A 24423-nucleotide genomic window follows, 5' to 3' on the forward strand; every position below is an offset into this window, starting at 1 on the left:
ACATTGTTTGACATGTTTCTATAAACTGTAATGGAACTCTCTTGACTTTTCCTCAGGATTTTGCGCTCGCACATTGTGCCTTTGGAATAGTGAACAAAACAGAGGTATTTGGACATAAATATGGACATAATCGAACAAAACTAACATTTCTTGTGAGAGTCCTGGGAGTGCATTCTGACGAAGATCAGCAAAGGTAAGTGAAGATTTATAATGCTATTTATGACTTTTGTTGACTCCACAACTTGGCGGGTAACTGTATGGCTTACTTTTGTGGCTGAACGCTGTTCTCAGATTATTGAACATTGTGTTTTTGCCGTAAAGCTTTTCTAGAAATCTGACACAGCGGTTGCATTAAGAACAAGTTTATCTTTAATTCTATGTAAAAACATGTATCTTTCATCAAAGTTTATGGTGAGTATTTATGTAATTTGATGTGGCTCTCTGCAATTTCTCTGGATGTTTTTGAGGCATTTCTGAACATAGCGCGAATGTAAACTGAGGTTTTTGGATATAAATATGAACTTGATCGAACAAAACATGCATGTATTGTGTAACATTGAGTCCTGGGAGTGTCATCTGATGAAGATCGTCAAAGGTTAGTGATTTAATTTGATCTATATTTCTGCTTTTTGTGACACCTCTCTGGTTGGAAAATGGCTGAATGCTTTCTGTGACTAGTTGCTGACCTAACATAATATGTCCTGCTTTCGCCAAAAAGCCTTTTTGAAATCGGACACTGTGGTTGGATTAACGAGAAGTGTATCTTTAAAATGGTGTAAAATACTTGTATGGTTGAGGAATTTTAATTATGAGACTTCTGTTGTTTTGAATTTGGCGCCCTGCAATTTCACTGGCTTTTGGCGAGGAGGACGCTAACGTCCCGAATGATCCCAGAGAGGTTAAGGTGACCCTGACCTGACCTCAATCACTAATCCATGGCTCTCTCCCCTTATCAATGCCTGCCCCATGTAATCGCTCCCCTAAACATTCCAACCTTAATTGCACCCACTATATACCTTCCTCCTATAACCATTAACTTCTGGTGTAGACCCTCTAAACCTCAGCACTCCATCAGTGACATGAACAAGTATATTTTCATATTCTCAGAACCCAAAAATATGTAGTGTTGTATTATTATTGTTTTTTTAAACTGCAACCGCCAACCACTGGGGGACACAGGAGCCCACTCTCAATGAGTGGGTGATTCCGCTCTGCTAATCATCAGATGAGGGGAGGAGGTAGGGGACCCACGTGGGTAACTGGGGAGCCCTGCCTTGATTGGGTAAGTGATTAATAAAAATTAAAAAAGCATTATAAATAATTGTAACTGGTCAATTGTGTGAGTCGGGCTGAGCACAAGCCTGTGTATGTGTGTATATATATTAGACCACAGGGGCCCGCTCTCAATGTTCAAAAATATATCCAAGCATAATTTAGCCACAGAGGATCAATAGTTTATTAAACAAAATAACTGGATTAAGTTTAATCACAAGCACATACAGGTATCTACCGAAATAGGAAACACCAACAGCGTCTTAAAAGGGTGTTGGGCTGCCAGAATAGCTTCAATGCACCTTGGCATAGATTATACAAGTGGGCCAGGAAAATGCACCCCACACCATAACGTATACTTTGTATCCCTTGTTTACTCAAGGGTTTTCTTTATTTTGGCAGTTAACGGTATGGCTGCAGTTTGGGCAGCATGCACACAAATATACCCCTTGTTGCATTGTGGCCATAGACACATAGCCATGCTGAGAGTGGTGCAGCACCCCCTGAAAAATCTTTAAAAAATATTATTTTGTAAATATTTTTTTCACAAAAGTAATGCACTGGGCCTTTACTAGTATTAACGGACCAATATAGATATCTACAGCAAGAGCAAAAAAAATATTTCAGTTGAACAGTGTTTCCAACACATTGGGGCGGCTGGCTTCCGGGAGCGTGTGTTAAGAAGCGCGGCTTGGCGGGTCATTTTTTGGAGGACGCATGATTCGACCTCCGCCTCTCCCGAGCTCGTTGGGGAGTTGCAGCGATGAAACAAGATCGTACTCACAAAATTGGGCGGGAAATTAGGTAAAAATCAAAAGTTGCAAAGGCACAACATCCACATCAAGTTAAATATTTTTCTTGATCAAAAAACATGGAAAACCACATTTTGTGCAGTATTAATTTACCATCCTTACAAACCACAATGTAAAATGTATATAACGGTATTGTACAGAGGCTAGTCATCTAGGTTTGTACCTGTAGACTTTCCATCACCATGAAGATAATGACCTATACAGTAATTTAGTACTTAGAGACAGCAAGTGGTTTGTGATGACGTGGCTCAGTTGGTAGAGCATTGCACTTGCAATGCTAGGGTTTACTAAAAAAAATGGAAAGAAATGTACATAACAATAACGAGGCTATATACAGGGGGTACCGGTACCGAGTCAGTGTGTGAGGGTACAGGTCATTTTCAAATAAGTTTCATTTAGAAAGTATTCCAAGAAACTGGAAAACATATCAAGCAAGTATTTTTACATTCCACAAGTATTTTCAGATTAACTGTTTTGTATAGATAATTATCAGACTCATGTTACAAATGATGGTAATCACAAATACATCTAGTTTACAATTTTTCACAAAAGCAGTGCACTGGGCTTTACTAGTCCTGTATTAGCAGACTGATATACCGAACAAAAATATAAACGTACCATGCAACAATTTCAATGATTTTACTGAGTTACAGTTAATATAAGGAAATCAGTCCATTTTAAATAAGTTCATTAGGTTATCAATGTTCCAAGAACTTATTGGAAAAAGGACCTTTTGGGTCAAAGAAAATAACTGTTTTTCCCACGGGAAATCCAAGAAAGGACCATGGGAAGTTGTCTCATGAAATCTTTGACTTTCAAGATAGTGTTCTTGAAAGATGGCATAACTGTGGGAGAACTGTATACACAGTACAAACATTTGGGGTGTTGAGATTTTACCTCATCGCCAAGGAGCTGAAACAGGAAGTTGTTCATGATGATTGTTCACAATGAGTTACAGAAACAGTAGCTGTCACTTTAACCTACACTGACGGGATTTTCGCTGTCTCTCAGACCTACAGTTGAAGTTGGAAGTTTACATAAATGAGTTTTTAATGACTCCAACCTAAGTGTTTCAACCACTCCACACATTTCCTGTTAACAAACTATAGTTTTGGCAAGTCTGTTAGGACATCTACTTTGTGCATGACACAAGCAATTTTGCCAACAATTGTTTACAGACAGATTATTTCACTTATTCACAGTATCACAATTCCAGTGGATCAGAAGTTTACATACACTAAGTTGACTGTGCCTTTTAAACAGCTTGGAAAATTCCAGAAAATTATGTCATGGCTTTAGAAGCTTCTGATAGGCTAATTGACATCATTTGAGTCATTTGAAGGTGTACCTGTGGATGTATTTCAAGTCTTACCTTCAAACTCAGTGCCTCTTTGCTTGACATCATGGGAAAATCTAAAGAAATCAGCCAAGACCTCAGAAAAATAATTGTAGACCTCCAAGTCTGGTTCATCCTTGGGAGCAATTTCCAAATGCCTGAATGTACCATGTTCATCTGTACAAACAATAGTACGCAAGTATAAACACCATGGGACCACGCAGCTGTCATACCGCTCAGGAAGGAGACACGTTCTGTCTCCTAGAGATGAACGTATTTTGGTACGAAAAGTGCAAATAAATTCCAGAACAACAGCATAGGACCTTGTGAAGATGCTGGAGGAAACGGGTATAAAAGTATCTAAATCCACAGTAAAACGAGTCCTATGTCGACATAACCTGAAAGGCCGCTCAGCAAGGAAGAAGCCACTGCTCCAAATCCCCCATTAAAAACCCAGACTACGGTTTGCAACTGCACAAAGATCGTACTTTTTGGAGAAATGTCCTCTCGTCTGATGAAACAAAAATATAACTGTTTTGCTATAATGACCAATGTTATGTTTGGAGGAAAAAGCGGAGGCTTGCCAGCCGAAGAACACCATCCCAACCGTGAAGCACTGGGGTGGCAGCATCATGCGGTTGGGGTGCTTTGCTGCAGGAGGGACTGGTGCACGTCACAAAATAGATGGCATCATGAGGATGGAAAATTATGTGGATATATTGAAGCAACATCTCAAGACATCAGTCAGGAAGTTAAATCTTGGTCGCAAATGGACAATGACCCCAAACATACTTCTAAAGTTGTGGCAAAATGACTTAAAGACAACTAAGTCAAGATATTGGAGTGGCCATCACAAAGCCCTGACCTCAATCCCATAGAAAATGTGTGGGCAGAACTGAAAAAGCGTGTGCAAGAAAGTAGGCCTACAAACCTGACTCAAGTTACACCAGCTCTGTCAGGAGGAATGTGCCAAAATTCGCCCAACTTAATGTTGGAAGCTTGTGGAAGGCTACCCAAAATGTTTGACCCAAGTTAAACAATTTTTAAGGCAATGCTACCAAATACTAATTGAGGGTATGTAAACTTCTGACCCCACTGGGAATGTGATGAAAGAAATAAAAGCTGAAATCATTCCACTATTATTCTGACATTTCACATTCTTAAAATAAAGTGGTGATCCTAACTGACCTAAAACAGGGATTTTTTTTTACTAGGATTAAATGTCAGGAATTGTGAAAAACTGAGTTAAATGTATTTGTCTAAGGTGTATGTAATCTTCTGACTTTAACTGTATCAGAGATAGTTTGTGCCACACATTGGAGAACCCCTTCCGTATCAGCTGGATGACATACTGGTATTTGTATATAGCCAACAGAATGAGCTACACAACCTAGACCCCTTACAGTACCTGATTGCTTTTATAATTGATACTCCTTCAGACAACAGATGTCACACCACATGCCCTGCAGAAGACAGAAGTCACATCACAAACCCCTCCAGATGTCAGAAGTCACTCTACAACCCTTCCGGATGTTAGATTTCACACCACATCCGCTCCAAACATCAGCGTTCACGCCACAACCCCTCCAGGAGTTAAAGGTCACTCCACAACCCCTCCGGACATTCAAGTTCACACCACAATAATATGATAATGTGTTGGATGCTGCAAGAGAAGTGCTGTCACAAACACTCTAGAGGAAAAAGGATAAGCCGGCACCTAGAAAACTTTTGAAATTACTGCAGGCATCCCCACAAAATCAGGCAGAGATTCAGAATTTCCGATTTATTTCCAGCTATATATCAGATGGTTGGATGAGGTTGGACTCAGGAAGATAACGAGATTCATGATGGGTGCTGATGTAATGTGTCAGAGGTAAAAGTCTAGTTCACCACTGAGGATGGTCTGTTGAGACCCCTTGGGTTGTGCCATGGCGTAGATCTTTGTGGGCTATACTCAGCCTTGTCTCAAGATGGTAAGTTGGTGGTTGAAGATATCCCTCTAGTGGTGTGGGGGCTGTGCTTTGGCAAAGTGGGTGGGGTTATATCCTTCCTGTTTGGCCCTGTCCGGGGGTGTCCTCGGATGGGGCCACAGTGTCTCCTGACCCCTCCTGTCTCAGCCTCCAGTATTTATGCTGCAGTAGTTTGTGTCGGGGGGCTAGGGTCAGTTTGTTATATCTGGAGTACTTCTCCTGTCCTATTCAGTGTCCTGTGTGAATCTAAGTGTGCGTTCTCTAATTCTCTCCTTCTCTCTTTCTTTCTCTCTCTCGGAGGACCTGAGCCCTAGGACCATGCCCCAGGACTACCTGACATGATGACTCCTTGCTGTCCCCAGTCCACCTGGCCGTGCTGCTGCTCCAGTTTCAACTGTTCTGCCTTAATATTATTTGACCATGCTGGTCATTTATGAACATCTTGGTCATCTTCTGTTATAATCTCCACCCGGCACAGCCAGAAGAGGACTGGCCACCCCACATATGCTCTCTCTAATTCTCTTTCTTTCTCTCTCTCGGAGGACCTGAGCCCTAGGAACATGCCCCAGGACTACCTGACATGATGGCTCCTTGCTGTCCCCAGTCCACCTGACCGTGCTGCTGCTCCAGTTTCAACTGTTCTGCCTTATTATTATTGGACCATGCTGGTCATTTATGAACATTTGAACATCTTGGCCATGTTCTGTTATAATCTCCACCCGGCACAGCCAGAAGAGGACTGGCCACCCCACATATCCTCTCTAGGTTTCTTCCTAGGTTTTGGCCTTTCTAGGGAGTTTTTCCTAGCCACCGTGCTTCTACACCTGCATTGCTTGCTGTTTGGGGTTTTAGGCTGGGTTTCTGTACAGCACTTTGAGATATCAGCTGATGTATGAAGGGCTATATAAATAAATACATTTGATTTGATTTGAGACGCCATGTCACACACACTATAGTGCTTGTCCAGCAGCACCAGCCCCACCACAGCTTAGCCACCCGATGCAGCCCCCATGAGAGGAGTCAGACCTGTCTAAAAGAGAGGACATATGGGTCAGTGACATACTGCAACACACAGACACCACACTGTCTAACACCAAACCTAATTTCTGATGTCTTTGACTCTAGCCCAGATAACATGACCTGCCAAGTTCAGCTGATGGTGGCTGCTCTCAACTTGGAGCGGTGCTCCATGTTGGCAGTCCAGGGTCAGTGCTGCGTTGCGCTTGGTCTCGACGGGAGTGTGGATGTCTGAGCCCATGTCCAGCAGCAGCTTGACCACAAGGACGTGACCATTCATGGTAGCCAGCATCAGCAGAGAGCTACCCAATGTACTTCTAGTCCTGGCAGGAAACAAACACACAGTGAGAGAGGAACAGACAGGGAGAGGTGGAAACATGTGGACAGAGATGATATTACACACAGTTCAAAGTGGGAAAAATCTTTGTGACTGACAGGGATGGTTGTGTGTTTCAGAGGTTGATAAACTGTCGTATCTGGAGTTGATTTCAGCACCAGCATTCATGAGGATCTTGATATTGATACAGCCCCCTGAGGCGGCCAGGCTGAGAGGAGTAATCTGAAATGCTACACTGCTCCTTGTTGGGCCCCACGCAGCAGCAACAGTTTTGTCACCTGGAAGGAATGGACCACAGGTTATAATTGGGTAATTTCCACTAGTGTTTTATCAAAAAGGTAACAGTTAACTAATGTAATGTTCAGGGAAGAATGTGTTTTAGTGAATCCAAACACCTCTTGTCTTCCTACAGAGCAGGCCAGGGAGAGAGGTGTGTTTTTGATTCTCTCAGAATGGGCTTCGATGTCCTCTCCTTTATCCAGTAGGATCTCCACCACGGCAATGTGATCCGCTGTAGCAGCCAGGATTAGACGAGTGAAAGCAGGGGACAGAGAGATTACTCTCCAACACCTACATACACAGACTCCCACTTCTACACAGAAACTATACATTTCCCAGAAAAAATGTACATATAAATATAAGAATCTATCTAGGTGGTGTGACGTAGATGTGCATCGATGTCCAGAGGGGGAGCATGGAGGAGGGGAGGGGGGCACTGAATTGATGGGCATCTGTGCTGTGGGTATGGGTGAGGTTGTAGTGTTTAACATAGACACTCTACTGCTCACTGCTACTGTAACAGAGGGAGAGTGAACAATTAATAAAAGAGTGTTCAACCTATAACTAAATCAAATTAGATTTAGTTTAGAAGCAGTTGGGAATTATGTGGAATGTATTGAAACCATGTTCAGCATTAAGGAAAAGGATGGGGGACAGAACACTCACCTTACTACTTGTTATTAGACGAAGAAAGAAAGTGAAGAACCAGCTTCTACAGTAACTGCTCACATAACTGCCATGATGTCTACCAGCGTGTCAGTGACAGTCTGTGTGGGGAAGGCCACTATGAGTCTGTCGGGGGCCTGAGTGAGAAGGCCCGGGTCCCAGGCCTGTCAACTATTGTCCCAACACCTACTGCTGGCTCACCATCAGCCTCTGTAGGGCAGGGCATGTGATGTTGGGGTAGTCTGCTGTACTAAAGTCTAGAATGCTGAGTGGCCAAGGTAAGAAGCTGGTCTACAGAGGTAGGTGGCTGCCCCGGGTCACCCTTCAGGCCTTCGGCCTTCATGCACTCTTTGGTGAACTTCTTCTTGAGGATCTTCTTCTTCTGCAGCCCAGCCTTCTCTATGGCTGAGATACTTTTGGCTGAACTCATTCAGTTTGCTCTCCGTCTCTTCCACAACGCACTCCAGGGGCTGGTACAAGTAGAAGAGGGGCAGCAGATCTGTGTCTGGACTGTCTGCAGCAAGTGGGTTACCCTGGAAGGGGCTCGGCCTCTGCTTGAAGCCGTCTGAGACAGCTACACAAGACAACACAACCAGTTGGCTACAAGGTTGTACCATACAATATTACAGCAATCATAACGCTTTGATGCCTTGAGCACTCAACTATTGTCTAGTTGTCTTCTTGGTCAGGGAATTAACAAAGTTAGACCTGTATTTACTATTGGACTGACATTTTGTGAATTTAATATTTTTTTTTCACCTTTATTTAACCAGGTAGGCAATTTGAGAACAAGTTCTCATTCACAATTGAGACCTGGCCAAGATAAAGCAAAGCAGTTTGACACATACAACACAGAGTTACACATGGTGTAAAAAAAAACATACAGTCAATAATACAGTAGAAAAATAAGTCTATATACAATGTCAGCAAATGAGATGAGATAAGGGAGGTAAAGGCAACAAGAAAAAAAGGCCATGGTGGCGAAGTAAATACAATATAGCAAGTAATACACTGGAATGGTAGATTTGCAGTGGAAGAATGTGCAAGGTAGAGAGAAATAATGGGGTGCAAAGGAGCAAAATAAATACAGTAGGGGGAGAGGTAGTTGTTTGGGCTAAATTATAGATGGGCTATGTACCGGTGCATTAATCTGTGAGCTGCTGGTGCTTAAAGCTAGTGAGGGAGATGTGTTTCCAGTTTCAGAGATTTTTGTAGTTCATTCCAGTCATTGGCAGCAGTGAACTGGAAGGAGAGGCGGCCAAAGGAAGAATTGGTTTTGGGGGTGACCAGAAAGATATACCTGCTGGAGCGCGTGCTACAGGTGGGTGATGACAGATGGAGGTGTTGTGATGTTGGAGGGTACTCTGTCTGTCTCTTGTGGGGGCACTACCATGGCCAGGGTTTGGAATGAAAGTCGTGGAGCCTGTTTGGGTTAGGTCAGATATTACAAAAGTATTTGGTATCAACTTATAAAAATGTGATTTTAATACAAATACATATCTCTAGTAGTACAGTAGTTGTTTGTTTATTGGTAAACCAGCAGTCCCTACCTGAGAGGTGTCATGGGAGGGGGATGAGAGCTGAGATGCAGTAGGTTTGGCACAGGGACCAAAAGGATGGGGTAGTCAAGGAGGTAGGACACCACGATGGTGTGACCATCCTTAGTTCCTATTCGCTCTCCTTTCCTTCCTTCTCCTACTCGTCGCTGCTTCCGATTCTAAGATCTTGCTCATGTCTATCTTCCAACTGTCAGGGACCACCTTGATTTTGAGGAAATAACATCCAACCCTGGGATTAGCCAGATCAATTGTATCTCAATTCAGTTAAATAAGACATTTGAGTTCTCCATAAGAATGCCCAGTCAGTTCCTGAACTAAGTGGAATTGTGAGTGTAGAGCTCCCTTAGTGAGCCATCCTTCTCTTTCCTTGATGAGAACTCGGGCTTAGAGACGCTGTCCATGTTCACTTCCACTTTTGCCACAGTGTGACAAAAAAAAACACACAAAAATATCTAAATGCATGTGCATTCAGCAAAACATTTGACCAATTGTGAGAAGACTATTAGTAAAAAAAACATGCATATTTACATTTCCCTTGACTCTAACATCTATGACAGGGCAAAAACCAAAACATATATAATATTTGTAAAATAAACCCGATGGGCCCTGGTAAAACAATTATGTACTATAAAGGGAATGTGGTGCCATTCAGGAAGCACACCCACATTGTGTGAACAACTCGTGCAAAAAATAAAAGACTGTATTGACATGAACTGTGTTTCGCAGAGATGAGGCCAGGCCAAAAGGTTAGAGGTCTCACCAGGTCAGCGCCCGTCTGCAGCAGCACGTCAGCCACGTCCTGTGTGTCCATTCTCTCAGGCGTACGTCAGCGCTGTGTCTCCCGTCGCATGGACATTGGCTCCGGAGTACAAGAACACAGGTGTAAATTCCACCCCGAGTGTTGTGTGTGTGTGATCTGGATAAAAAAATAACCAACTTCAGGAACTGTTGGTTTTGGTGATAGCCAAGTGAATTTCCATAATGTATGAAGCGAGGATTAGCCAATCTCAAATAGAGGTTAGCAGAGTTTGGTTTGGGTTGAACCAAACAGAGAGGCTGTCCAGTTAGGAGAGTTTCTGCTCACCTGCAGCCAGCAGGTATTTGACTAGCTCCAAGTGTCCTTCTATGAGAAGTGTTGAGCAGCCCAGCTTGAAGTTGGCCCCGGCAGGGCCGTCTCCTGGATCCCCTCTTGAGTGTTGATATTGGTACCTGCAGACAACAGACTAACACTCTTAGTAAAAAAGGTGATATCTAGAACATAAAAGGGTTCTTTGGTTGCTCCCATAGGAGAACCCTTTGAATTAGAGTTTGACCGATTTAATCGGAATCGCCGATTAATTATGGTCGATTTCAAGTTTTCATAACAATCGGAAATCTGTATTTTTGGGCTCCGATTTGCCTATTTTTTTAAATGTATTTTATTTGAGCCTTTATTTAACTAGGCAAGTCAGTTATTAAAGAACACATTCTTATTTTCAATGACGGCCTAGGAACGGTGGGTTTACTGCCTCGTTCAGGGGCAGAACGACAGGTTTTCATATTGTCAGCTCGGGGGATCCAATCTTACAGTTAACTAGTCCAACGCATTAACGACCTGCCTCACCCTCATTGTACTCCACAAGGAGACTGCCGGTTATGCGAATGCAATAAGCCAAGGTAAGTTGCTAACTAGCATTAAACTTATCTTATAAAAAACAATCAATCATAATCACCAGTTAACTACACATGGTTGATATTACTAGATATTATCTAGCTTGTCCTGCATTGCATATAATCTGCCTGAGCATACAAGTATCTAAGTATCTGACTGAGCGGTGGTAAGCAGAAGCAGGCACGTAAACATTCATTCAAACAGCACTTTCGTGCGTTTTGCCAGCAGCTCTTCGTTGTGCGTCAAGCATTGCGCTGTTTATGACTTCAAGCCTATCAACTCCCGAGATGAGGCTGGTTTAACCAAAGTGAAATGGCTAGTTAGTTAGCGCGCGCTAATAGCATTTCAAACGTCACTCGCTCTGAGCCTTCTAGTAGTTGTTCCCCTTGCTCTGCATGGGTAATGCTGCTTTGATGGTGGCTGTTGTCGATGTGTTGCTGGTTTGAGCCCAGGGAGGAGCGAGGAGAGGGACGGAAGCTATACTGTTACACTGGCAATACTAAAGTGCCTATAAGAACATCCAAATGAAATACAAATGGTATAGAGGGAAATAGTCCTATAATTTCTATAATAACTACAACCTAAAACTTCTTACCTGGGAATATTGAAGACTCATGTTAAAAGGAACCACCAGCTTTCATGTGTTCTCATGTTCTTAGCAAGGAACTGAAACGTTAGCTTTCTTACATAGCACATATTGCACTTTTATTTCGCCAACACTTTGTTTTTGCATTATTTAAACCAAATTGAACATGTTTCATTATTTACTTGAGGCTAAATTGATTTTATTGATGTATTATATTAAGTTAAAATAAGTGTTCATTCAGTATTGTTGTAATTGTCATTATTACAAATAAAGAAATTTAAAAAACGGCCGATTTAATCGGTATCAGTTTTTTTGGTCCTCCAATAATCGGTATCGGCGTTGAAAAATCATAATCGGTCGACCTCTACTTTGAATATCCTTTTTTGGTTCCATGTAGAACCCTTTCCACAGAGGGTTTTACATGGAATGCAAAAGGGTTCTACTTGGAACTCTTTCAGAATCCTTTTTTCTAAGAGTGTACAGAGGAAGGATTGAAGATGGCTTGGCTGGTAACACACTTACTAAAGGGCTACTAATTTATTCACACTGTTGGCTATTGAAAAATGATTTCAATTTGTTTTGGAACAGCCAGCTTGTTCCTATTGCATCAACTCAGTAAGATAATGAGCTTAACTTAATATAATCACTTGATGATTTTGTTTTCAAAAGAGGGGTTTCTTATTTTGCCTCAACAATGAGCTTGGGCGGTCAATATGATTGTGAAATCTCTAAACAGAATAACTAGTGTAATTTAAACCCAGAGAGAGAGAGCCCATACCTTGTGCCAAAAATAGCGCCACCATGTCCTCTTGCCCCTCTCATGCAGCCTCTATGAGTGGGGTGTATCCCTCATTATTGACCTCCTCCAGGTTGGCGCCCCTCTCAATCAGCAGGGCAGCCACCTCGGTCTGTCCCCTTCAGCGTCAGGATAACAGAGTTCATCCCTAGTCCTCTGTGTTACAGATGAGCTAGCATGTAAGCCCGTAAGAACAAATACAATTCGATAGCTTCATTGGGAGTAGTGGGTAGAGGCAGATTTGTTCTCTGCCATTGCAAGGCATGAAATGTCAAAAACAGTCTCATGACAATGGTATGGACCTCTGAAAGCATTCCTCTCTACAAGCCTGTATTTGTTGTTGAGAGGGTCCTTTCAGGTGATCCCTGGCCCCATACAACTGTGGAAAGCTGTACATAAGCAGAGGACAGCCATGCGGAGCTGTCTGCAGAGGCAGATTCTGTGAGTGCTCGAGGTGAACAACATGCTGCAATTCTTCCTATAAGATAAAAAACAAGTACAATAATTTGGTTAGTCACAATATTTCATTAAATGTAAATTTCCTGCCTTAGTTACGGGTAAACTGTGATGGTTAGTTGTGAACTCAACCTATAATTTTGACATGAGTATAGCTCTGCAGATACTAGAATCTGAAGAATCTCAAATATATTTATATATTTTGATTTGTTTAACACTTTTTTTTGGTTACTACATGATTCCCTGTGTTATTTCATAGTTTTGATGTCTTCACTATTATTCTACAATGTAGAAAATGGTAAAAATAAAGAAATGCCCTGGAATGAGTAGGTGTGTCCAAACTTTTGACTGGTTCAGTTATTCTATCATTGCCTTAACATTACTATTGTTTGGCATGTGGTAATACAACATGTTGTAACTAGTAAGCTAGGTTTCGTCCCCTTGCCTGCAATTGTCAACTCGTCAGACGTCTTTTATACGTCATCAGAACTTAATTTGAGGGCTGAGGGGAGGGTGTCTTTTACGTGTTTGGAATGCAGCCCGTATTTTGGCTAAGGTATTACGACTTCCGGGAATTTTTGGCATTTTTGGCATACTAACTATATACATACTGTGACCAATAAGCATACGTTACGTATGAGTATACGAACACAGATCTCGTTTTCCCCCGGAGTTCCAAGTTGTCTTGAAAGCGCAACTGTATACACTACAGTATCACCATGATATATGGGAGCTATACAAAGCAGACGGACCGTTAGAGCTACTACGTCAACATATCCACAGATTTGTATAACTAAACCAAGATAGACCACATCCTTTCGTTTCCAATGCGAACAAATGTGTCATAGTGTGCAGAACAAGTAAGGAGGTGGGTAGAGTCAAGCACGAGCTAGCAAGATCATATTTGCCTGTTCGAGCATTCATCTCCATATTTCCGTGAATTCGCATTTTCACTCCTGAACAACATGATTTAAAAAATATTTTTGGCAAATGGCAAAGTCTACAAAACTGTGTCCACTCTGTTAACAGATTTTAGTTTTGGGAACGGAAAACTGTATTGAGATCAAATGTTTCATCGATGAGAAAATTAGCAGAATTTCGTCCAAAATCTATCTTCTCCCACTGCTGGCCACTGGGCTTCTTCTCAATACTAAATTTGGTAGTGAACGGAAACGTCAAGCGGATGCTTCACATTTATACATCAGGTAAAATATATATATCATTGTTCTATCTGTGACATACCTGTTACGGAAGCTAAATCGAAAACGGCTGCCTGATCAGGAAATAGATATCGGGAACCGGACCGGCTAAATGGAGAACAGCGCAGGGGACACTGTACAACAACGCCACGATGATACACAAAGTAATTTATCCAGCGACATGGAAGACACCTGCGTGTTCTGTGTGATTGCTGAAAACCAAGACAAGGACACAGAAATTGTTAAACAGGTAATAATATATCGTGGGGATGGGCTCGTACGCAAGCATTTCGCGGTCAAGTCAGGGTTCAGGTCTAAAAGCACTGTTTCGGCTGCTGCTACAGTTTTGCTTCGGTACTGTAGTTATCTGACGCAATTTCCATAAACGTCCATAAACATATACATGTGAAAGTTCTTAATAAGACACACTAGATATCATCTTTGTGCACAAAACATTAATTTAATTCTTCAAATAACTTTTTCATCACACATAGCCGAAGATAATAACAATTTATATTTTATATACATCCAACAGAGTACTACAATAGGAGTCATAAGACTGTAACGACCCTGGGTTTATAATCGCGGAAAACGACTCTGCCGCACGAGCATGCTTTTGCGGCACAGTCGATAGCGCGCCTGATCTCGGGCTCGAAGATCGAGGGTTCGAGCCCTGCTCCCTGCTGTTTCATTACTATACCCATACAACTTAGAGGTCAAACAAGGAAATGGTTCCCATTGTTTCTCCACCATTCATTTTTCCCACAGACCTCGTTTTATAATGATGGAAAGAACAATTGGAACCGTTTATCTGTCTGACTGCTATGTTTTGTGGGTATTATGAGTGGAGGTGCCATGTTTTTGGATGACATTGTCACTGAACCCTGTGTGATGTTGGTCAGTATCAGAGTGACCATTAGGAAAATGTGGCCCACTGTGCTCAGAATGGCAGAAATCACATTTAGTTTATGGTAATTTATCTTAACAGAACATGCAACTCTGATGTAACAGCATTCATCATTCTTACTGAATTCCGATGAGCAATTTGAAGATGTTAGAATACATAGGCGGCGCGTCCATAAGGCTCGGTAAGCTTTCCCCGGCAGTGAATTGAATTAAATTGCCAAAATGATATAGCCTAAATAGCATACTCCTGTCTATACTAGAGGTTGACCGATTATGATCTTTCAACGCCGATACCGATTATTGGAGGACCAAAAAAAGCCAATAACGATTAATCGGCATATATATTTATTTATCAGTTGAAGTTGAAAGTTTACATACACCTTAGCCAAATACATTTAAACTCAGTTTTTCACAATTCCTGACATTTAATCCTAGTACAAATTACCTGTCTTATGTCATTTAGGATCACCATGTTTTTTTTAAGAATGTGAAATGTCAGAATAATAGTAGAGAATGATTTAATTCAGCTTTGATTTATTTCATCACATTCCCAGTGGGTCAGAAGTTTACATACACTCAATTAGTATTTGGTAGCATTGCCTTTAAATTGTTTAACTTGGGTCAAACGTTTCGGGTAGCCTTCCACAAGCTTCCCACAATAAGTTGGGTGAATTTTGTCCCATTCCTCCTGACAGAGCTGGTGTAACTGAATCAGGTTTGTAGGCCTCCTTGCTCACACACACTTTTTCAGTTTTGCCCACAAATTTTCTATGGGATTGAGGTCAGGGCTTTGTGATGGCCATTCCAATACCTTGACTTTGTTGTCCTTAAGCCATTTTGCCACAACTTTGGAAGTATGCTTGGGGTCATTGTCCATTTGGAAGATCCATTTGCGACCCAGCTTTAACTTCCTGACTGATGTCTTGAGATGTTGCTTCAATATATCCACATCATTTTCCTCTATTTTGTGTAGTGCACCAGTCCCTCTGGCAGCAAAGCACCCCCACAACATGATGCTGCCACCCCCGTGCTTCACAGTTGGGATGGTGTTCTTCGGCTTGCAAGCCTCCCCCTTTTTCCTCCGAACATAAGGATGGTCATTATGGCCAAACAGTTCTATTTTTGTTTCATCAGACCAGAGGACATTTCTCCAAGAAGTACGATCTTTGTCCCCATGTGCAGTTGCAAACCGTAGTCTGGCTTTTTATGGCGGTTTTGGAGCAGTGGCTTCTTCCTTGCTGAGCGGCCTTTCAGGTTATGTCGACATAGAACTCGTTTTACTGTGGATATAGATACTTTTGTACCTGTTTCCTCCAGCATCTTCACAAGGTCTTATGCTGCTGTTCTGGGATTGATTTGCACTTTTCGTACCAAAATACGTTCATCACTAGGAGACAGAACGCGTCTCCTTCCTGAGCAGTATGACGGCTGCGTGGTCCCATGGTGTTTATACTTGCGAACTGTTGTTTGGACAGATGAACGTGGTACATTTAGGCATTTGGAAATTGCTCCCAAGGATGAACCAGACTTGTGGAGGTCTACAACTCTTTTTCTGAGGTCTTGGCTGATTTCTTTTGATTTTCCCATGATGTCAAGCAAAGAGGCACTGAGTTTGAAAGTAGGCCTTGAAATACATCCACATGTACACCTTCAATTGACTCAAATGATGTCAATTAGCCTATCAGAAGCTTCTAAAGCCATGACATAATTCTGGAATTTTCCAAGCTGTTTAAAGGCACAGTCAACTTAGTATATGTAAACTTCTGACCCATTGGAATTGTGATACAGTGAAATAATCTGTATGTAAACAATTGTTAGAAAAATGAATTGTGTCATGCACAAAGTAGATGTCTTAACCGACTTGCCAAAACTATAGTTTGTTAATAAGAAATTTGTGGAGTGGTTGAAAAACGAGTTTTAAAGACTTCAACCTAAGTGTATGTAAACTTCCGACTTCAACTGTATATATATATTTATTTATTTGTAATAATTACAATTACAACAATACTGAATGAACAATGAACACTTTTATTTTAATATAATACATAAATAAAATCTATTTAGTCTCTTATAAATAATGAAACATGCTCAATTTGGTTTAAATAATGCAAAAACACAGTTTTGGAGAAGAAAGTAAAAGTGCAATATGTGCCATTAAAAAAGCTAACGTTTAAGTTCCTTGCTCAGAACATGAGAACATATGAAAGCTGGTGGTTCAATATTCCCAGTTCTTCAATATTCCCAGTTGTAGTTATTATAGGAATTATGACGTGTCAATTATTTCTCTGTATACCATTTGTATTTCATATATCTTTGACTATTGGATGTTCTAGTAGGCACTTTAGTATTGCCAGCTTAATCTCAGGAGTTGATAGGCTTGAAGTCATAACCAGTGCTGTGAATCAAGCATTGCTAAGAGCTGCTGGCAAACGCAGTAAAGTTTGAATGAATGCTTACAAGCCTGTTGCCGCCTACCACCGCTCAGTCAGACTGCTCTATCAAATATGAAATTGTATACTTAATTCTAATATAATAAACACAGAAATACAAGCCTTTGGTCATAAATTTGGTAAGATCTGGAAACGATCATTTAGAAAACAAAACGTTTATTCTTTCAGTGAAATACGGAACTGTTCCGTATTTTATCAAACGGGTGGCAACCCTAAGTCAAAATATTGCTGTTACATTGCACAACCTTCAATGTTATGTCGTAATTATATAAGATTCTGGCAAATTAGTTCGCAATGAGCCAGGCGGCCCAAACTGTTGCATATACCCTGACTCTGTGTGCAATGAACGCAAGAGAAGTGGCATGATTTCCCTAGTTAATATTGCCTGCTAACATGAATTTCTTTTAACTAAATATGCAGGTTTAAAAATATATACTTCTGTGATTTTAAGAAAGGCATTGATGTTTATGGTTAGGTATATTCGTGCAGCGATTGTGCTTTTTTTTGCGAATGAGCTTTAGTTAAATCATCCCCCGTTTGGCGAAGTAGGCTGTGATTTGATGATTTTACAGGCACCGCATTGATTATATGCAACGCAGGACAAGCTGGTTAACTACACATGGTTGATGATATTACTAGGTTAACTAGTGATTATGTGAAGATTGATTGTTTTTTATAAGAAAAGTTTAATGCTAGCTAGCAACTTAACTTGGCTCCTTGCTGCACTCGTGTAACAGGTGGTCAGCCTGCCACGCGGTTTCATCGTGGAATGCAATGTAATCGGCCATAATCGGCATCCAAAAATACTGATTACTGATTGTTATGAAAACTATAAATCGGCCCTAATTATTTGTCTATGCCGATTAATTGATTGACCTCTAGTCTATACAGAAATAAATACAATCGTTAAAAATAGGCTAATACACCAGAAAGCCTGATTTGTAGTAATGATGATCATTAGCTTCTTTTTTTCTTTTTTTTACTGTGGATTATTTTAAATTGGGATTGCTCCTACAGTCGGAAGGGGCAATTTGTGCAAAGCGCATGGCAAGTACCAAATAGATTATTGTTGAGTTGTGACTGTCAGTGAAAAGCAGAGAGACCCAGCCAGGCTCATCTCAATATTTAAAAATACAATCACGTGAAAAACATTTGGAAAGCGAAAAGGCTATTGCTGTAGCTAGAAGACAATGTAAAGGCCCCAATCTGCCTTTTTAATTCTAAAAATTCTCAACTGAATTGAGCTAAAAGTGGCCTATCGTATTGGCACCCACGGACAATATCTGCCATATCCCTGTTGAGTGTGCATATTGATTGTCTTTATCATTGGGTAAGTCAGTGCCACTTTTGTTTGTTTTTCGACAATATTTTCCTCCTCCAGATTAGATGGACGTCATATTGTATTTGCATCTTCCCTTTTAATAGGCCCAGAGTAGACTACCCTGTAATGTTTGTTGCATTAAAAAAACATTCTGCTAATGTTTCTAGTCATATAAAATGTAATAGAATTGCATGAAATGTGTTTTCCTGTGATATAGCCCAGGCCTGCTCTACGCCACTACACCCTGCATTGAACAATATTGTTTTGCAAACAGTGATTGAGTTATATTATTAACCTAAATTCTGATTATCCAATCTAGTCATCACATTAGGAATAATAGGCTATCTTACATATGTCTGAAAATGTGAGGATGCATGGAATGCTTTATTATAAAGTTGCATTTTTATGGTGAAAATGAGCTTCTCCAAACTTGAAACCCAAGCACCGCATATGTTAGAATAACTGTCCACATTGACTTTTCCTCAGCCAACAAGACAAGTAATGAACAGCAAAATCTCTAGGCTATGTCAATCTACTATCCCCCATTGTAGAAAAGTTGACCTATTCTATTGGTCAACTTGTCATTTTGTGCAAGAAATAAATGGCCTTTTCCAAATCCAAGCAGACTCTGGGAAAGTTGTGGGATGATAGACCCCAAATTCATACAACCAGTAAGCCTAGGCTACCCCCCCCCCCCACCCAAAAAACAACAACAACTTAAAAAGCAATGGTGATCATGCAACAGATCAGAACGTTTAGCTTAAAATGTTGATATTATTCATTCACATTATAAGCACAGCAATGCACACAAGGCAGTAGGCTATGTAGGAATGTTCGTTCCATACTGCAATTAGCAGGAAAACACCATTGTGAAAAGTGCACTGCACATGCGAGCGGTTTCATGTGACAGAGATGAAAATATATGTTAGAAAGAGTGGAGATTTGAAGATTCAAAAACTAGCATGGGTTGCTAATATGACTAGGATTGTGCCTTTGGCTACTGGACAGTGAAAGACAGTTGAAAACCAATAGAACATGAGAGAAATGGGCTTCTGGTTTTAATGGCATATGGAAGTCTTTATAAAAGAATTGCCTCCACGTTTCTATGGTCAGATTTTGGCTACGCTACTTTGATGCAGGTAAGACTTGCCTCATCATATGATGTAAAACGTTCAGATTTCAACAGTTACGTAAGCCTATATGTTTTATAAATGCATACTGCCTCCTGTTCATTGCAAAGTGGTGTGTGATGTGCTGATGCCTGTCTACCGTTGCCTGTGCACTTGGCGAATGGGAAGGGCGTTTCAATTACCATTTGAGAAATAAAAATAGTAGTTATTTTAATCGTGGCCATCAAGACTGTTTTTAATAAACGATTGCGTTTAGAATTGTTGTGCAATGAATAGGATTATAAAATAATATGTTTCAATCCAGAAGCAACAAATAAGCTTTTTGAGGAGATGTAGCAGCAGCTCTTGTGCTGTCTGGTAGATTTTCTGCTCAAAGTAGGCTCTATCTGTATGCTGTGTGCGTGTGATATATAAGATGCATAACGACTAACAAAAATACACACGCCCCAATTTAATTCCCCTAAATTATGCTAAATAACCTGTAGACCGATAAGCATGACCGGTCAAATGCATTTATATTGACTGGTATTTACATCAATGAAGAGGCTAAAAAGCATTATTTTGCATTGGGATTTTTTTTTCCTTCTCGCTGACAATTCACCGGTAACAATTGTATTTATTGGCTTTTCATTATTTGGGGGAGGGACAAAAGCTATTACCTGGCTAACGGAAAACCTGACCCAAAATTTAGAACCGTGTTTAGTGGTAACTTCTTCCTACTCCATTGAAGGTCTCCATTTCTTTTGTTAATCTTCTTTACAGGATTCTGAACTAGTCTGCTTTCGGGACATTAACCCCGCTGCACCACATCACTACCTGGTTGTGCCAAAAAAACATATAGTGAGCTGCTTTTCTCTCTTTAAGGAGCACGTAAAGCTAGGTGAGGAATGATTCATCCAATAACTAACGTTACATGAAATACTGTTCATTTTTTAAATGCATATACACAGTTGAATGTTAATTGATTATTTATTTGTTTATGTGGCAGTTGAGAGGATGGCTGAGATGGGGAGGGCTGTGTTGCAGGAAAAGGGCATCGCCAATCCAAATGACATCAGGTATAAAGTATCCTGTGTTTGCACGTGTGTGTGAAAGAGAGAGACCGATCACGTGAACATGTATGTTAATGCTTGTATTTGTATGTCGCTGGTCTGGTAGGTTCAGTGATCTTGTCTGTCCATCTACAGGATGGGGTTCCACAGACCTCCATATATCTCTGTACCTCACCTCCACCTCCATGTCCTCGCCCCGACAAGTGAGATCACTGACGACATGGCACACAAGTTCACACCAGGCACAATGAGGTTCGCCACAGTGAGTGCAAATTTTGACACACTCAGAGCAGATACAGTAGGATATACACACACAGTGACATACAGTATATACTGAACAAGTATATAGACGCAACATGCAATAATTTCAACAATTTTACTGAGTTACAGTTCATATAAGGAAATCAGTCAATTAAAATAAATTCATTAGGCACTAATCAATGGGTTTCACATGACTGAGCAGGGGTGCAGCCATGGGTGGCCCTGGCAGTGCATAGGCTCACCCACTTGGGAGCCAGGCACACCCATTGGTGAACCAGGCCCAGCCAATCTGAACGAGTCTTTCCCAACAAAAGGGCGTTATTACAGACAGAAGTACTCCACAGTTTCATTAGCTGTCCGGGTGTCAGATTTCAGACGATCCCGCAAGTAACAAAGCCGGATGTGGAGTTCCTGAGTTGGCATGGTTACAAGTTGTTTGTAGTTGTGAGGCTGGTTGGACGTACTGCCAAATTCTCTAAAACAACATTGGAGGAAGCTTATGATAGAGAAATGAACAAGCTTTTTGTGCGTATGGAACATTTCTGGGATCTTTTATTTCAGCTCATGAAAAATGGGACCAACACATGTTGTGTTTATATTTTTGTTCAGTATAGTTGCAGAACACACTTTCATATACAGGTACACATACATAATGTGTCTTCAATTAGTGTAAAATGTACATTTCCTGCAGGAGGATTTATTGCGCAGGACCCTGGTCAGTGGAGTGGATCCAGATCATTATCTGATGCTTACATGCATCAGTGGGAGAGGGCTCTCTGAATGAGGGGCAGCCTGTCTGCGGGGTCAGAGATGTGAGAATGGGAGAATTTAGCTAAAACCATACTTTTTTTAATGGATAAGTTGCGTTATTTAGGGTCCTAAACTCACAATTATGAAAACATAGTATAGTCTATCAAAGAATATCAATACATTTGTATATTAAGACATCTGCTCCATTTATTTTTTTACTCTGAAGTTCACTAAATAATTAATAAACCTGATCAGTTCACTTCATAATGAATACTGTGATTTATACAAGTTAAAGCCCCAGTGCAGTCGAAAATTGGATTTTCCTGTATTTTATATATTTCCACACTATGAGGTTGGAATAATACTGTGTAATTGTGAAAATTATGATAATGCCATTTTAGTGTAAGAGCTGTTTGAAAAGACCACCTGAAATGTCAGCCTGTTTTGGTGAGATGGATTTTTGGCCTGCCTGGTGGTAAAGACCAATAAGAAAAAGAGTTCCAAACCTCTCTTCCAATAATAGCTAATATTCAGTTTTCCCCTTTCCGATCAGAACACTCCTAGACAGTACTAGAGGTGCTTAACTGATTTGATATTGAGATAAAAACAGCGGCATTAGACCTTTAAGGATAGGGCCACTAGAGTTGACTGCACCAACCAGTTTATCTACACAGGTTGACAAAATACCAGGTAGGTTAAAGTTCCCGGACAGACATCCTGATTTCCATATAAAATAGCCTTTTGTTTGGTTAATGTAACAGCATCAATATATACAAAATGCTTTTATAATTTAGCTAGTGAGCTAAAAGGGAATTGTCATTACTGTTTAATCAATGCTAGCTAGTTAATTTTGGACAATTTCATAAAAATGTATGTATATTTACTGCCAGACTATGTTCATAAACCAAATAGATATATATATTTTGTATATACTGTATACAACTGCCATTTGGCATGTTTCTTCTGTTGCATTTACAGCAGCACTGACAGATGTGTTGACAGGACAAGTTCAACTGCGTCTGAGTTGTAAAGGACCCATCAACCCTTTTGTTCCATCCTAGCTAGCCAGTAACTAGCTAACATTGGAGTAAACCCATTCGAATTCAATCACTTTGTGACAGCATCTCTTTTGATTTAAACAAAATGTTTCATACCTGTTTGCCCATGGAAGAAGAGGTCAGAAAGGGACTAGTTGGATCTGAATGCAGAATATTCAGGAGATAAAGGTGTTCATACTTGATCAATTTATTAAATAGTTTGACAACCCTGTTTGTAATCTTTCACATATCAATCTTAACGGTTTATCTTCTTCAGTGACGAAGACATGGATGTCTCATGGTAAGGTGGGTTAGGCAAAATAGGTCAACTTTGAACACCAAAAAGTCACTTTCTGAGCACTTCTATAATGGGCAAATATGTATGGAAGTTTTTGTTCAAATCAAAAGGGGTGCTGTAAAAGAGAATTTGAATTCACCCAGCATTTACAGACACACATACATTTACAGACACAGAGGAAAGGAGAAACCCATGAGTCTTTGCCATAGATGAATAGGGGAAACATCTAATTATATTTGCTAACACCCTGCAGTCAAATTTTGGCACCAGTAGACTAGCTAGCTATGTAAATGGTAAAGAACAGGGGGGCGGCAGGTCGCCTAGTGGTTAAGAGCATTTGGCCAGTAACCGAAAGGTTGCTGGTTTGAATCTCAGAGTCGGCAAGGTGTAAAAATTCTGCACTTGAGCAAGGCAGTCAACCCTGGGCACCGTGGATGTCAATTAAGGCAGTCCGCCGCACCTCTCTTCAGAAGGGTTGGGTTAAATGTGGAAGACATTTAAAACAGTTCAATGCATTCAGTTGTGCAACTGACTACATATCCCCTTTCCCTAAAGGAACTGGGTGCCCAAAATTGACATCTGGGGAGGTGATCACATTAAATAAAAATGTGTAGCAATGTTTACTACTGAATAATAGAACCAGTGAGAAGGAGGCATAGGCTAGCTTTCAGTCAATAATATTTATTTTATAAAGCCTTTTTTACATCAGCAGTTGTCACAAAGTGCTTGAAAGATACCCAGCCTAAAACCCCAAGGAACAAGTATAACTGACATAAGGCTGATTGCTTAGTGAGTACCATTTCCTCCTGATTCTGCTCTTACGAGGCTCACACCCAGGAGTAAGTTTCACACATCCCCATGTGCTACATTCACCCCCCAAACTTCCTCTACACCGAACCCAGCGTTGTGCTGAGTTCAACTGCAGATCCGGGTCACGGTACCATTTGTAATGGATGTCACGCTGCTTGCTTAGCGAGTACCGCTTCCTCCTAAATCAGCTCATACTGAGGATCGAAACCCAGGACCTCTGCCTTGCCACCACGTGACCGCCCTCCTGAAGCATCTTACCAGTCGACACCACTGAAAAGTGAACAATTCAGCGGAACAAGTAGCAACACTTCAGGCTGAGGATTAAGTTTCACACATCCCCATGTGCTACACAAGCAATGTAAAAGCAGAAGCACGTGGGTCAGGAAAAATTTGCCTGATCCAAGAGACCGCTCTCGTTCTGCTGTGTAGCAAAACATATTTATGTAAGCTTGCGAGATCCGGAATCATAGTA

The 24423-nt window shown here is 40.9% G+C and overlaps 1 protein-coding gene and 1 long non-coding RNA gene across 11 annotated transcripts; one reads left to right on the forward strand and one right to left on the reverse strand.

Moving 5' to 3' along the window:
* Window positions 1-5188: 5188 nt before the first annotated feature.
* LOC115139319 (uncharacterized) lies at window positions 5189-14068 on the reverse strand. Of its 7 annotated transcripts, none has more exons than XR_003865098.2 (10): window positions 13980-14068; window positions 12264-12759; window positions 10333-10457; window positions 10009-10164; window positions 9240-9449; window positions 8990-9112; window positions 7690-8263; window positions 7140-7255; window positions 6843-7022; window positions 5189-6730 (listed from the first exon to the last, which is right to left on the reverse strand). It is a non-coding gene; the product is annotated as an uncharacterized LOC115139319 (long non-coding RNA). The 7 variants fall into 7 exon arrangements; XR_003865096.2 differs by having other exon boundaries at window positions 7140-7534; XR_003865097.2 differs by having other exon boundaries at window positions 7140-7537.
* On the forward strand, window positions 14049-22073 carry LOC115139315 (adenosine 5'-monophosphoramidase HINT3-like). 4 transcript variants are annotated; one of them, XM_029676543.2, is made up of 5 exons: window positions 14049-14186; window positions 20506-20623; window positions 20732-20801; window positions 20931-21057; window positions 21748-22073. In XM_029676543.2, exons 1-5 carry the CDS (start codon window positions 14049-14051, stop codon window positions 21838-21840), a joined length of 546 nt encoding a protein of 181 aa, XP_029532403.1. In that variant the 3' UTR covers window positions 21841-22073. The 4 variants fall into 4 exon arrangements, with proteins under 4 accessions (XP_029532403.1, XP_029532404.1, XP_029532405.1 ...); XM_029676544.2 differs by having other exon boundaries at window positions 20931-21047; XM_029676545.2 differs by having other exon boundaries at window positions 20902-21057; window positions 21748-21838.
* The last annotated feature ends 2350 nt before the right edge of the window (window positions 22074-24423 follow it).

This window comes from Oncorhynchus nerka, linkage group LG13 (genome assembly GCF_034236695.1).
Source record: "Oncorhynchus nerka isolate Pitt River linkage group LG13, Oner_Uvic_2.0, whole genome shotgun sequence".
NCBI lineage: Eukaryota > Metazoa > Chordata > Actinopteri > Salmoniformes > Salmonidae > Oncorhynchus > Oncorhynchus nerka.

Coding starts and splice junctions, on each gene's coding strand:
- LOC115139315 (XM_029676543.2), top strand. CDS start 14,049: ATGGAGAACAGCGCAGGGGACACTGTACAACAACGCCACGATGATACA. Junction 20,624..20,731: donor TAAGGAGCACGTAAAGCTAG/GTGAGGAATGAT, acceptor TTTATGTGGCAG/TTGAGAGGATGGCTGAGATG. Junction 20,802..20,930: donor GCCAATCCAAATGACATCAG/GTATAAAGTATC, acceptor GTCCATCTACAG/GATGGGGTTCCACAGACCTC.